The following is a 13,725-nucleotide window of genomic DNA, read 5'->3' as shown; positions in this document are numbered from 1 at the left end:
CCTGGAAAAACAATCAATGGATCCTACACACATTCTTGAAAAGTCAGGAACGGTTTTGAATTTGATGTGATATTTTCAACACTGCGAGAAAAGTGGGAAATGCGTGAGAAGGAAAGAATGCCCTAGTCTTTGATTTGTGATGTTAAGGCAGATCCATTCATCTCTCAGATAAACACACATTCCTATAAAAACGAAATAAGGGCCATTCAGTGTTTTCTTTGGCCCAGTATGTCCAGTTATTTCAGAGTTTTAAGCTGGATCCATGTTTCTTGAACTATATGGTCTTTCTTAGATTTCACCAGTGGTGGATTTTGATCTGGGGATGCATGAAGCAATAATAATAAGTATTAATCTACTTTTGCAGGTCAGTGTAATGGGAAATAAAGTTTGTTGTGTGTAGTGTAAACTCTACATACAAACTGTTGCTGTACTTTGCAGCTTGTGAATCTGAACATTTTATTGCAGCTTCAGATTTAGCTTAATTTAAAGGGATGTTTCTTTATTTTTAAAGGAATCTTGACAAATTTTGTGCTCAAGATTTGTCACAAATCAGGTTTCAGATCGGTGTTGTTTTGCATGTTGATCATGCAAAACAAAACTTGTCGTGCTTGATAATGAAATTGGCACAAGTTAATCAGCGAACTCAGATTACAGACTTTAATTTCTATATTAAATATTTTTGTTTTTGCCAAAGAACTGACTGTGTTTGTATATTTTATATATTTTTTATAGAAACAAGAAACAGAAAAAGGTGCATTCTGTTGGATATTTCTAATTCTTATGCCAGAGCAGAATTTCTAAAAGGACACATTTGATAATTATTATGAAAGTGAATGTTGGTTGAGCTGTGATGCCTAATTGTAGTTGGGAAACCCCCGGAATCAACTTGAGGTCCCGTGAAAACTTTGGACCGGCTCTTGGAAAACGTTTTTATGCAACATGCATTACACTGCAGCAGCTGCAGCAAAGGGGAGGAGCAGGACACCGTGTTCCTTCCGCACTCCTGCAGTACGTACTATTTCCAAATGAGGGCGCTATCTTCACTCCTCATCTCACCCTTTGCGGGTCTGCGCAAACCACCACATCCAGTGGTCCCATCGGGTGATCGAAGTTTTAACTTGACATAGTTTTTTCTTTCTGTTTTATTTGGCATGATGTTTTAAGTTTCATCACGCAACCGGACTTGAAAAGTTGCACACGTCACTGTAATGTACTGTAAAAACACAACTTCCTATATTTAATTTGTAGTCATGTGTTAATGATTATTTAATTTAACGTGACTAAACCAGTAGACAGAATTTGATTGAGTATTTTAAAGTAGATCCTTTAGGGGGTCCCTGTGGGACTATCGGGTGATATTATTTGTTGATTGTCGTGCGGATACATGATGCTTCTTGCTTCGGATCCAATAAAAAACAAGACCCCGGCTGGCCACGCAATTTGCTTTTGGGCTTGTCTCTCATGACTCGGGACAGCGTGGAGTGAGGATGGAGAACAGATGATTGGCTAAGCCTGCAGAAGGAGGGACGGAGGATGAGACTCAGTGTGTGTGTGTGTGTGTGTGTGTGCGTGTGCGTGTGTGTGTGCGTGGATGTGTGTGTGAAGCGTACTGAAAGGCGGAGGGAGTGCTTTACCGCAGTATCACTACATTTCTGCACCACTCATCAAAACTCTGCGGCATGCAGACTAGAGCTTGGGGGGAGGGCACTTATTATTAGGTCTGTCCTGCTGCTCTCTCATCAGACAGGCCACTGTACAGTTTTTTTACTTTCATTTCTAACCATCTGTTTTGCACTGGGCGTTCGGGTCCATCACTTCTTTGTTTTATATATATATATAAAAAATATATATATTCCTTATTTTTCTTACCGGTGTCGGGGCAGTTGTTGCAAGCTTTCCTGTATAGAACAATTTCAGCGCAACTTCTAGAGGCGAGGAAAAAACACAAATACATTTAGGACAAGATGGCAAAGGATGGAGAAAAAAGCGAATGGAAAGAGTTTCTGTGGAACCCGAGGACCAGGGAGTTTCTGGGCAGAACGGCGAGCAGCTGGGGTGAGTAAGTCCGTCCGGCTTACAGCAATGCAGCAAACAAGCTCCCCCGGCTCTGTAACAGGTCGTTCTCATGGAGTATATACCCCTCGGGCGACACAGAGTGCTTTTAAATTCCCTAAAAAATATATTTAAAAAATACTCGTGACAGCGTTAGAATTGTATCTTTGCAAAAGTTTATTCGTGTTCAGGCAACGAGAATTGAGTCGCTGTCCAAATGCCGTGGTGCTGAAATCTGACTGCGGCACAGAATCTCGCAGAAGCCGGCACATTATTCCCCTCATGGCGGGCTATTAGTAATATAGGACAGAGCTTTTCCTGGCTCGTACGAGTGAAGTCATGCTCTGTCCTTCCTTTTGCATGCGATTTGTCCAGATTAAAGCAGCTCTACTTTGTCATTGCTTTACTTTGAACCCTGCTGCAGATAAGCCCTTTTTCTAGGAATTGAAACTCCTTTTCATACATGCATCTTCGTCAGATGTGGGTACAACATGATGCAACGAGATTTGTGTTTTTTCAGACTTCTTCCTCAACTTAATTTAATGCCACTTAGACATGGGCGCTGCCAACGTCGGGCCAATGGCCCCTCCTATGAACTTGCTGCCCTCTGTCAGGAAATCTCACATGTCTAGTTTTATTTATGAACAAGAGAAGAAATGAAGGTGCAATAAATTAACTACTGCTGCTCGCTTTGGTTTCTAACTTGACTTTTTTTTTGACAAAAAATGGAGACTTCTGATGTGGGTCATACTCACAAGATGTTTAATTGCTGCTTTTGGTCACCTATAAATAATATATATATATATATTAATTGCAGTTTCCTCTAGGCAAACCTCTACAAACTCCATTACTCAGAAAGTCACTAGGAGTTATTTGCTTTGATTTGTGTCATATTTCATTAAAGTAAATTGGTCCAAATGGGGTTTCACAACTGAAATCAAAAAATAATTTTCAGTTCAACTAACTTATACAAGATATTTAGGCATCTTTATAGAGACTTGTCCCTGTAATTGCTAAAAAAAAAAATTAAAAAAAATTCAACATCAGGAAAAATACACATATATGCATGAAATTGTTTCTTTGGTATAAAATGAAAGCAGTAAGTCAAATATTTTGTGTTTTGTTCATAGTCTACTGCATAAAATTGTTGGTAATTTAACTCCAACAAATGCCAGGAGGAGTTATTTTTGGTTTGATAAAGTTTCATAATCTCTCATGTCCAACAAGAATCGACTTGACCAAACAGATTCAGTCTCACAGCAAATGAAAACATGGCGTCTTCCACTGACTGACATGTTTTATCTGCAGATTATATCCATCAAAAAACCCCAATAATAATAATAATTCTCTATAAACTATTAAAAATATTTAACCATCAAGTCAAATAAACTGATATGAAATGATGTACAAATGGTACAAAATGGTTTGTTTGGAGGTAATAAGTATATAGGAAACTGGGATTGAGCTGTAGAGACATTTATTTATTCATGTCAGTTTTTACTCTTGTATTGTATGCCAGTGTTGCATCATGCACCGCCACCCTGCCCCCAGGGCCTACAAACAGCAACGAGATAAAAATCCTTGAAATTCTCTGGCTTTCGTTTTTTAGTCGGCTAACGTGAGATTATGAGCGTCACCCCAACACCCCCCTCCCCCCTGTCCCCTCTATCGCCCCTAAAACTTTCTGAAAGCACCCCAGCATGCAGAGACCTTGCAACTATTTTAAAGATCCATGGAACGGCAGGACACATATGGTCGCGTTCTAATGACACTGGGGGCATTTTAATCTGGGTAAAGCCGAGGACCAAATGCTATTTGTATCACCCTCAACCCGGCCCCTCCCAACCTGCAGTTCAGCAGAGAGATTTAATCCTAATCTAATGACTTCATTGTCTGATGAAGAAGGTATCAATTCAAGATGTTCTGGCAAAGCAAAGGACTTTAAAGAACAATTTTAATTTTTGATCTTTTGACTTCAAAGTCTCCGTGTTGCCCCTACGTTTATGTCCTACTACTTACACACAGGTTATAAAAGGTACATTTATATATCTGATGCCCAAAACCAAATGTGCTACTGCCCAATAAATAAATAACATGTTAACTACATGTTTATATGTGTGATAATGTAGATAAATGTGGAAAATATGTACCTCTAACATGTTTGTTAGATATAAATAAAGATAAACTCTTTGAACATATGAGTTCAAGTTTCATCTGCTCCTTTTGGGTTTGATATATTATATAGAAAAATAGGAGATATATTTGGTTTTTCAAGCTTATTTTTTCAATTTGATCAAAACTGCCAACTAAATGAATATTTATTCAACAGCATATTCTTGGCACTTTTGGCTTGATGCCACCAGAGCAGAGTAGAGAATCTGTCGTCATTGCCTTCTTTTGTTGGGAGTCATAATTTATTCATTGATTAATTTGCTGTTATGTAGCAGGAAGGACTGCCACACAGACACATGCAGGCAAACTGATGAAACTCGCAAGATTAAATCATGATTTTGATCACTTTTCTTCCATTTTATGACAGCTAGTATACTTTGAGTCTGAAATACACATTTAGTAGAATTTCAGATGCTAATCTTTTTTACTTTTATTTATTTACAAAACTATGAAGCTAAAACATAGGCTCCTTCAGTGATTGGCCCCAGGCTGCCCCTGGTGGTCTGGATGCCTCGAGGAGTTGCTAAAGTTTGCATTGACTTGGGCCGGCTCTGTCTCAGACAGAGCAAACTTAATCCAGCTCAGTTTGTTCCCGTTGCTCCAAGGTCTGATGGCCTTTTTAATCTGTGCTCTCTAAGACTTGGTAATTAGTCTATTTCCGCTGTGAGTTATTATAGGCTGGCTTCACTTGACATTTCACAGAACCACACTGGGAATAAAGTCACACCATTAAGATTGCAGAATTCTATATATTCCATTGTATTATTTGCATGATCGTAAACAGTTGGTAGAAAGCATATTCTTTATTTTTGTTTAGTTCAAAATGAGTTAACTGAACGTGTTGTTGAATCTGTTCCTCATCTTGTTGTGTCGGCTCATGAAGCTGGGTAACGTTGCTTCAGAACGCTGGATCAAAGCCTCCTTTCAGGATAAAACATGAAACAAGCTTCTGCATGTTTCGCTTTTGTGTGCATGGCTGTGGAGAAATGAAAACGGCCTCGATGAAGGTTGATGATGAGACAGGCTTGAGCCTGGACTTACCGATTTGGCCATTTCTGAAAAAAAGTAAATAAAAAAAAGATTAGAACTCTTACTGCGACATCAGAGAGGTGAATTTTAACGCTCTCATTGTGAGAGTGGAAAACATTAAAACCAATAAACCCTGATTTCATTTTCTAATGTCTTTCCTGTGGCCTTTTGAGTCGGAAGACAGTTTCGTATCAAGTTACGATGCAATTACCCAGCATGATCTTCCAGTTGAGTCTAATGCCTCCTAAAAAAGTAAGTTGGGCACAGACTGCATTCATTTGCTGTTTGCAAATGGCTGAAACAGAGATGTTTGACTGTCTGTCATCAGTGCGTACTCAGAGGACACGGTGTGAACCTAACACCCTCTTTACGTTAGTGAGGGATGCCCGTGTGTTCGTTTGTGTGCGCCATTGTGCACGTCCAGTCTCCCCTGGGTGGTGTCACATAGTCAGCACAGCCTAACCCCTGGGGAGACAAAAGGAAAACGCTTCAGCACTTTGTTCTGTCACCTCTTCGTCCAAATGTCTCTTATCCTGCTCGCTGACTTGTCGGCTAACATCGTCTTCCTCAACAAACAAGTCGTCGTCTGCGATTTTCACTTTGATTTAATGTGGCAATGAGCTGAATGTTTCTGAAAACAACTGGATGAAAAGCACACCCACGTGGGCTTTGAATCATTAAGGAACTCTTCTGTAATTGCCCTCCCTTGGATCAGCTTCCCCTTGACATTTTGTCATGGATTAGCGGCAGCGTTGCTTTGTGCAGGGAGGCAGACGCCACGCCGCTGCTGACGGAGGACTTCGCTGGGGGCTTCCAGCTGAAGCACAGGGTCAGGGCACTCAGCTGCTTCCCAGTGTCGGCCTCAGATGTTAATGCGTCACAGAACATGCTATTTCTGCTGCCTGGGTCTCTGCAAGGACAGGAATGACTTAGAAAGAGCTCTTTAAAACCATCAATTTGAACCTCATAAGTCAGGGAAACTCTTTTTGTTTTGAGTTAGACTTTTGCTGTAAAGACTCAAAGTAAATTAAAGTGTAGAGCTAAGTATGTAGTCATATCAGCAATATTTTCCTGAGTATATAAACCATGTGATGTTAGGGGCTCATATAAATAGTTTTTCTTTGTTTTCTGGTGATAATCGTATCAAGATAAAATAAAATGTGTTTGATTTCTAATTTTTTTCTTTTCTTTTCTGTAAATGGATTGTTGTATTTTCCTTGTCTTTAGTATTGAGCTTCTCATTATTAGTTGCATATGCATAATTTAAAGCATCTCCCAATGGTTTTTGCCAGTTAAAAAAATTATTACAAATCCTTGTGTTTGGGTTCCACCTAAACCTAAGCAATCTGAAATCGTAGCTTTGCCCATTTGACCATGTTGTGTCCCAGACTGACTAGATTGCATTAAAATAATGGATATGGTCATATGGTCGCATAAAATGCCAAACTAAATGGAAGGAAAGCAAAACATCAGAGGAGGAGAAAGACCCAAATGTTCTGCATAAAGTTAATAAAGTATGAAAAACTTAAAAACTCTAGAGTAATAATATAGACAAAAGCAGTTTTAACATAAAATAATACAGACTAGTTCCCTCAATTCTTGTATTTTTTGATGTGCAGGCTTTACATTGAAGCTACACAAATCTATTAAAGCTTATCATAAAAATCATATATTTATTGTTTTAGGGTTTAGATTTGACAGAGAAACTCTTGCTCAGAGCAGGATTTATGTTTGATTCATTGATGGAACATAGCTTATATATAACATAACAATATTTTCTTTTTGTTTTTTTCAGGTCTCATCATTCTGTTCTACATAGTTTTCTACCTCTTCCTGGGGGGCCTGTTTGCTCTTACCATGTACATCATGCTGCAGACCCTGGATGACCACAAACCTACTTGGCAGGACCGCCTTTCCACACCAGGTGCCAGATAGTGCAGGTTCAAACGGCATGGATGCAGAGCCCGCTCTAGTGTGAGTCGCCATGACCCTCCTGCTGCCTCTTTGTCTCTCACAGGTTTAGTGATTAGACCCCGTCAGGACGAAGCCTTTGAGATAGTTTACACCATCCAGAACACCGAGAGCTGGGATATGTACGCTCAGGCCCTGGACAAGTTCCTGTCACGTAAGTCTGACTGCCGTCCTCTTCTGGTCCGACTCAGTTGACTTACAGCTGTGGATTATCCAATTGCGCTTTTCTAATACTGGATTGTTCCTTTACCATCAGTGAGTGGGAGGCTGCCTTGCGGCAGAGTTTCAGTTGAGTCATGAGGCTTCGCAAACCGAGTAACCCTCTACTCCCCCCCCCCTCCCCCCTCCGCTCCCTGCAGCTTACAACGACTCCATCCAGGCCCAGAAGAACCATGAGTGCACTGCGGACCAGTACTTCCTGCAGGAGGACAGCGGCGATGTGAAGAACAACCCCAAGCGCTCCTGTCAGTTCAACCGAACCATTCTGGAAGCATGCTCTGGACTCCACGACCGTTACTATGGATACCAGGAGGGCAAGCCGTGCATCATCATCAAGCTGAATCGGGTATGAAAGACAGGAAAAAGAAGGGGAGGGAAATGGATGCTGTTGCTAGGAGACATTGAGGAAACATTAAAAAAAAGCAGACGGGGAGAGAAAAATACCCTACAAAGGGTAAAAGTCTGGGTTAAGAGTGGCACTTATCCATTGTGCTTCATAGCACAATGTGAAAGATTGCTTTTGTTCGCCCTGTGGTTTGACAATAAAATATGAATCACATTTCTTTCTTTTCTGCCACGCCAGGTGATTGGATTGATGCCAGGAAAGGACGGACAGGCTCCGTCTGTCACCTGTGGCGCAAAGGTAATCCCTTTTTGTCCTTCACAATGAAAGGATTAACATGACAAATTGGAGTCCAGCCCATTCATAGCTCCTCTCATTTGCAGTATGCCTATCTTCTGCTGTCCCCTTTTATTTCCCTCCTAATTTTTGCATTATTTTAGCAATATTTGTGTTTATTTATAAATTTCCTGGTGTCCTTTTATGCTCCTATTACACTCCATAAAACTATTCCCTCTCAGAAATACAGAGTTGGCAAAGATGAATGGGTAAGATCAACAAACAAGTTGCACATAGTGAAATGTAGATGCTTAGAAGTGGGTTAGAAAGTGGAGATTAACTACAGTACTTTTCAAAAAATATACATACCTCAAACGTCTTCTACATTTTGTCCTATTGCATAGCTGTGAAGTGGAAGGAGAATAATACATCGTTTTGAAAATCTTTACAAATAAAAATCTAAACAGTGTGACATGCATGTGTAATCATCCCCTTTACTCTGAAACACTTAAATAAATAATAGTCCAGGACATGTTACTGTGATGTGTCGCCTCTGAAGCGCAGATATCAAACTCTTCGCCGTAAGTTTCATATCATTTACCAAGAGAGCTCACCACTGTTATTTTGGGAACCACTTACATTATACGCCAAGCTGTTTCTGACAACGCATGTGATGTCATCAGTTCAATTGCTGCAAACCTACAAACACAACGTCCAAAGCCCCTTTTGTTTAGAAGAAAGAAATTCTTCCACTGGAGATCCTTCCTGCCCACAGCAACTCTTTGAAGAACCTTGGATAATATGAGTTACAACAACAACAACAACAACAACATTTAATCTCACATTGGGATTAAGAAACTACTTTTGATTTGAAAGAAAAATTGCAAATATTTCAGTCTGTTGGTAAGTGAAGCTGGTAGAGACATGGCAAGAAAAGCAACAACAAAAAAACTCGCAGCCTTATTTGCCACAAAAGGTACAGCATCTTGATTCGGTGGAGTTAAATGCAAATGCATGGCACATTTTTTTGAAAGGTTATTTGTAAAGAACCTAGAAAACTGTAGTTTACAATTTCATATTGAATAGACCTGAAGTAGGTAGTTGGTATGTGCTTTAAACACAGTTCAGAAAAAAGAAGACGATAACTTAAGTATTGTTATAACTGATAGAGCTGTTTCTCCCTCTTAGAGAGATGACTCTGACAAAATCGGAGAGATGATTTACTTCCCTTCAAATGGCACTTTTGATCTAATGTACTACCCTTACTATGGCAAGAAAGCTCAGGTAGGAGAGTACTTTCAATCTATGAACAGTCTAAATTCTGAAATGCTTTCAGATTCCTCTGTATTTTTAGAAAATGCGCCTTTGGTCTGGCATTGCAGGTGAACTACTCCCAGCCTTTGGTCGCTGTCAAGTTCCTTAACATCACCGTCAATCAAGACATCAACATCGAGTGCAAGATCCACGCCAACAACATTCCCACTGGAAGTGAAAGAGACAAGTTTGCTGGTAGAGTGTCTTTCAAGCTGAGGATCAACTCCCAAAACTAGCCTGACCCCAAATGAAAACTTTTCTCCCCCTGACCCCCCCGCCCCCCTGCACACTGCACATACACAGAAAAATAAACCCGCAGTATTCACATCCTTCACGTGGTTCGATTACACCCTGCTCCAGTTTTCTTCTTTTTTTCTTCTTTTTTTTTTTAGGGGGAAAGGGGATTGTGCGACAGGGTAAATTGAGCACGAGAGGGTAGTAAATGCTGTCCTTTTTTCTGTCGGTGAGCATTCAGACAAATGATTTTCTGTAAATTAGTTTGAGGTGACCTCTATTTATACTGCATGATAAACTAGGAGACATAAAACAGGATGTGTTTTCAAAATCTGCGAGCAACCTTACCACGTTTACAGTGTTGCTGCTCACCTCCCGCTGCCTCCTTCGAGAGTACTCCTACTATATATCTGAATATACACAGACTACAATACAAAAGGTGTATATCTACAGTATTTATACGGCATCATAACCTTATATCGGTCCGTCTGTTCTGTTGCACTTAAAGAGTACTCCAACAAACCTGCATTTTTCTCAATAGATGGATGCAGAGATGAAGCCATTTGCATGTGCGTGCTGTCTTAAGTGTGCTTTGAAGGCACACTGTTTCCCACCGCTCCATTCTAGTCAGCTAAGGACAGGTTTAGTAACTGACCACCAGGAGGGACCACAATATAAGCTTTAATCCTCATGTACTCCGAGTGTGTGTGTGTGTGTGCGTGTGGTGTGTGTGTGTGTGTATTTGGAAGCATATCTTTAAAAATTTGATGTTTTTTTTTTTATCGTGTATGAATGTGTGCATTTCATTTACAGATCCCATTTCTAATTGTAGGTCGGGAAGTTGCATGCAATGTGCAATATTCATTAAGTGGCATACATTATGAATGCTCGCATCCATTCATCAAACAGATCCTGTTGCAGGCCATTCACGCTGGATATTTAAACTTTGAACTCAGAGCTGCTGGTAACAAAACAAACAGGAACAACATCTGGTGTGGTTTTAACACTGAGTTAATTATGAAAAGACAAATCTCTGGAAAACACTTTTTTAAGGTAGTAAACTTGTCCAATAGATAAACAGAATTAGCTCATTAAAGTTTTTGGTTTTTTTTGTAGCCAACTCATCAAGATGAATTTTGCTCGTTTCCAGCATATATTCAGTTTTTAGCGGTACTTCATTTCCTCTCACTGTACAGTTTCATCCAAAGCTATACAGTATGTCTGATGTAATTTATTTATTCAAACCTAAATATTTAGTTTTTTGTCTTTTTTTGTTGTTGTTGTTGTTGTTGAGTGTTTTGCATCTATTTCCTTAATACCAGGAATAGATGTCATTGTCAGAGTTTTTTCTTTTTTTTATTGTTTTGCACTGGAAGTGTGCTTTTTATTCCTTCATTTGTGAAGCTGAGTTGATTTAATAAAAGCACTTGCAGTTTTTGGAGGAGGAGGAGGATATAGACAGTTTGTTTTTTGTTCCCTGCTTTCTTTTTCCACACTCATCACCACTATGCAGGATATTGATCTTGAACATTCCCATGACTTGCTTACATTCTCACGAGCGTCTGTGAGAAAATACTCAGTAAGCTTTCAGATGTACAGTGACCACATGTTGATTTATTAGTTTGTTTTGTTGTTCTTGCTTTATTCTCTGCTGTACGAGAGAAAAATCATCACGATGAATATCTAACCAGTATCACCTCCATTAAAAGTCATTTATCATGCCTGAGTTTTGGTGCACATCCACTGTGCTGTGCCGTCCCACAAACCTGCCTAAAAGATTAAATATTATTCTGACAAATCTGTAAAAACTCAACTGTAATATTGTCCAGCCATGTACAGCACCCTTAGCAATTGTTGACCCTTAGAAAAGGAATTGTTGCTGCAGAGACTTGGTGACCATTTGATCCCTCCCTGGTCTGCTGTAGCTACATCCTGACTTTTTCAGATCAACACATCATCTGCTGCTTTTGAACGGCATGGACTCTTGTCATTCCCAGAAATTGATCTCTGTGTTATATCCCCCAAAAATAGAAGCTATGGATTACTAAAAACATTTTTTTTGTAGAATAAAGAGCTTAAATGACTTCTTCTGAAGTAGTAAGGTATTTGATTTGATAATCTTTCATGACATGTGTGGAAAAACAAAAATTGAGTAGGAAAAAATAGTTACGTTTCCGGATGTTATATCATATTCTGTTGTCTAAAAGATAAAAATCTATTCCTGACATGTGAAAGTCAAAAGCAATCACAGAAATATTATACCGCGGGTAAAAAAAGGCCTTCAGTGTATCTAGGCGATCCAGAAAAAAAATAAATGTGGACTGCTAATTAAAAGTTCCTGGTGATCTCATCTACTTACAAGCTTCATAGGAACTATTAAAATTACCACTAATTGTGGCACCATCATAATGTAATCAAATTCAAAGTTGGCTTTTTTTTTTTTTTTACATTTCTTAATGCCATATTATGAAACTATTTATTTATTTTAGGGTTTTTTGCTAATTTTCACCAGTGGCACCAAAATATGGTGGATGCTCTTAACAGAAACCCAAGTAAGTAAGATCCGACTCTGCTTGTCCATATTATTGTTCTCTGTGCTGCTGAATCTCACAAAGGTCCAAACAGAACATTTTATCTGAGCCTAGAGGGACAAGTACATGGACCATTAATCATCTAATTTTTATCTAAGATGTGCTTTATCATGCTCTCCTCTTTTAGCTTTTTGGGACTTCACTGACAGATTCAGATGTACTCTTCTCCTGGCCTGCTTTCAGCTCTTACTTAATTTCATTGTAATCTCTTAATCTGGTCAACTAATCCAAAGCAGGCACGCTGAACTTCTTTACCCTACTTTGTCGTTCATGTGCCGAGCATCAAATGCCCAGTTCACGGCTTTAAAGCTACTCTCTTATGACAAGCTTTTCCATACTTTCAAACTCACATCCAGTCAATACTGCAATCCATCTAGTCAAATGTTTGGTTTCATCCGTCGATTTCACTCTTTTTTCTTGTCATTCATACTTGAACATTACTTCTTCTGCCAAAGATATTAATGATAATTCACACATCATCTATTTTTGCAGTTCGGAGAGATGCTCATTTGCTGGTCTGAGCAAAAATCTCACCCACAGAATCATAAAGGCCTCCTGTCATACTGTAATAGATACGCGCACAAGCAGAAAAAGTTTCCCTGCAGCAAAACAGTGCCTCCTGGTGGACAGACATCTTTGTCCTCCAGTTACACAGAATGTTCTTTCCTGCTATCTCAATTTATCCCTTTATTTCTTCCTGTGCTAATTTAGAGATGTTATCAAAGAGCAATATATATTTATCTCCTGTGCAAATGTGTGATTGTTCAGAGGAAAGGCAACATTCGGTACATTCAAGAGCAAGGGGGAAAGAAGGACCACGTTTGTGCGCATATGCAGCCAATATGAAAAAAAAAGTGAGTAATAAAATGCTTCGTGAATGAAAGAGTATTTTTGCTGTAACGAGACGAGAATGTAAGGTTTGAACTGTATTGTGTGATGAAAGCTACATGAAGAGGTTTCATAATTTAGTTCAACGAAAAGGCAAGATGCCAGAAATTTGTTTAGACTTGCATTATGGTTTAATGTTTTCACCATCGTTTGAGTCTGTCTTTTTCTGTTTAATTAATATCTTAAAAATTAATAGCTTTTAAAGCTTGCAATCAAAGTTCTAACAGGACTTTAACCCTCGAAGCACTTTCAGAAACTGCAAAGCTGCACAGTGTGAAGTGTTAGAGAGAAATTCATGATTCAAACAGTGAATAAATACGAGAAATATCATCACCCACACCTAAAGTTGCACTGTTGCTATGATTGTGGTTCAAAGAATTGTCCTAAAATATACATTTATGAAAAGAAATAAATAAATTATCCTGCTGGATCCATATTTTTGGCTCTTACCTTATGTCTATTTTTGCTCATGTCTAAGTCAAGATAAAATAAATAAATAAATAAATAAATGCAATTTAAGGGAACTCGGACTTGGTTTTGCTTCTTGCATCTTAGCTTCGTGTTAACTGAAGTGTTTGGATTGTTTTGTTTGCATTATCCGATGATTGTGATATTGCAACAATGTATTATACTTTC

The 13,725-nt window shown here is 39.0% G+C and overlaps 1 protein-coding gene across 2 annotated transcripts; it reads left to right on the top strand.

Annotated features, from left to right (window-relative positions):
* Window positions 1-1,645: 1,645 nt before the first annotated feature.
* On the top strand, window positions 1,646-13,525 carry atp1b2b (ATPase Na+/K+ transporting subunit beta 2b). Of its 2 annotated transcripts, XM_008427640.3 has the most exons (8): window positions 1,646-2,055; window positions 7,049-7,177; window positions 7,271-7,378; window positions 7,584-7,789; window positions 8,027-8,086; window positions 8,305-8,331; window positions 9,251-9,346; window positions 9,445-13,525. In XM_008427640.3, exons 1-8 carry the CDS (start codon window positions 1,965-1,967, stop codon window positions 9,610-9,612), a joined length of 885 nt encoding a protein of 294 aa, XP_008425862.1. In that variant the 5' UTR covers window positions 1,646-1,964; the 3' UTR covers window positions 9,613-13,525. The 2 variants fall into 2 exon arrangements, with proteins under 2 accessions (XP_008425862.1, XP_008425863.1); XM_008427641.3 differs by lacking the exon at window positions 8,305-8,331 and having other exon boundaries at window positions 1,647-2,055.
* Window positions 13,526-13,725: the final 200 nt, after the last annotated feature.

This window comes from Poecilia reticulata, chromosome 14, assembly GCF_904066995.2.
Source record: "Poecilia reticulata chromosome 14, P_reticulata-male-v2, whole genome shotgun sequence".
NCBI lineage: Eukaryota > Metazoa > Chordata > Actinopteri > Cyprinodontiformes > Poeciliidae > Poecilia > Poecilia reticulata.
This window is presented reverse-complemented; position numbering and strand designations above follow the sequence as displayed.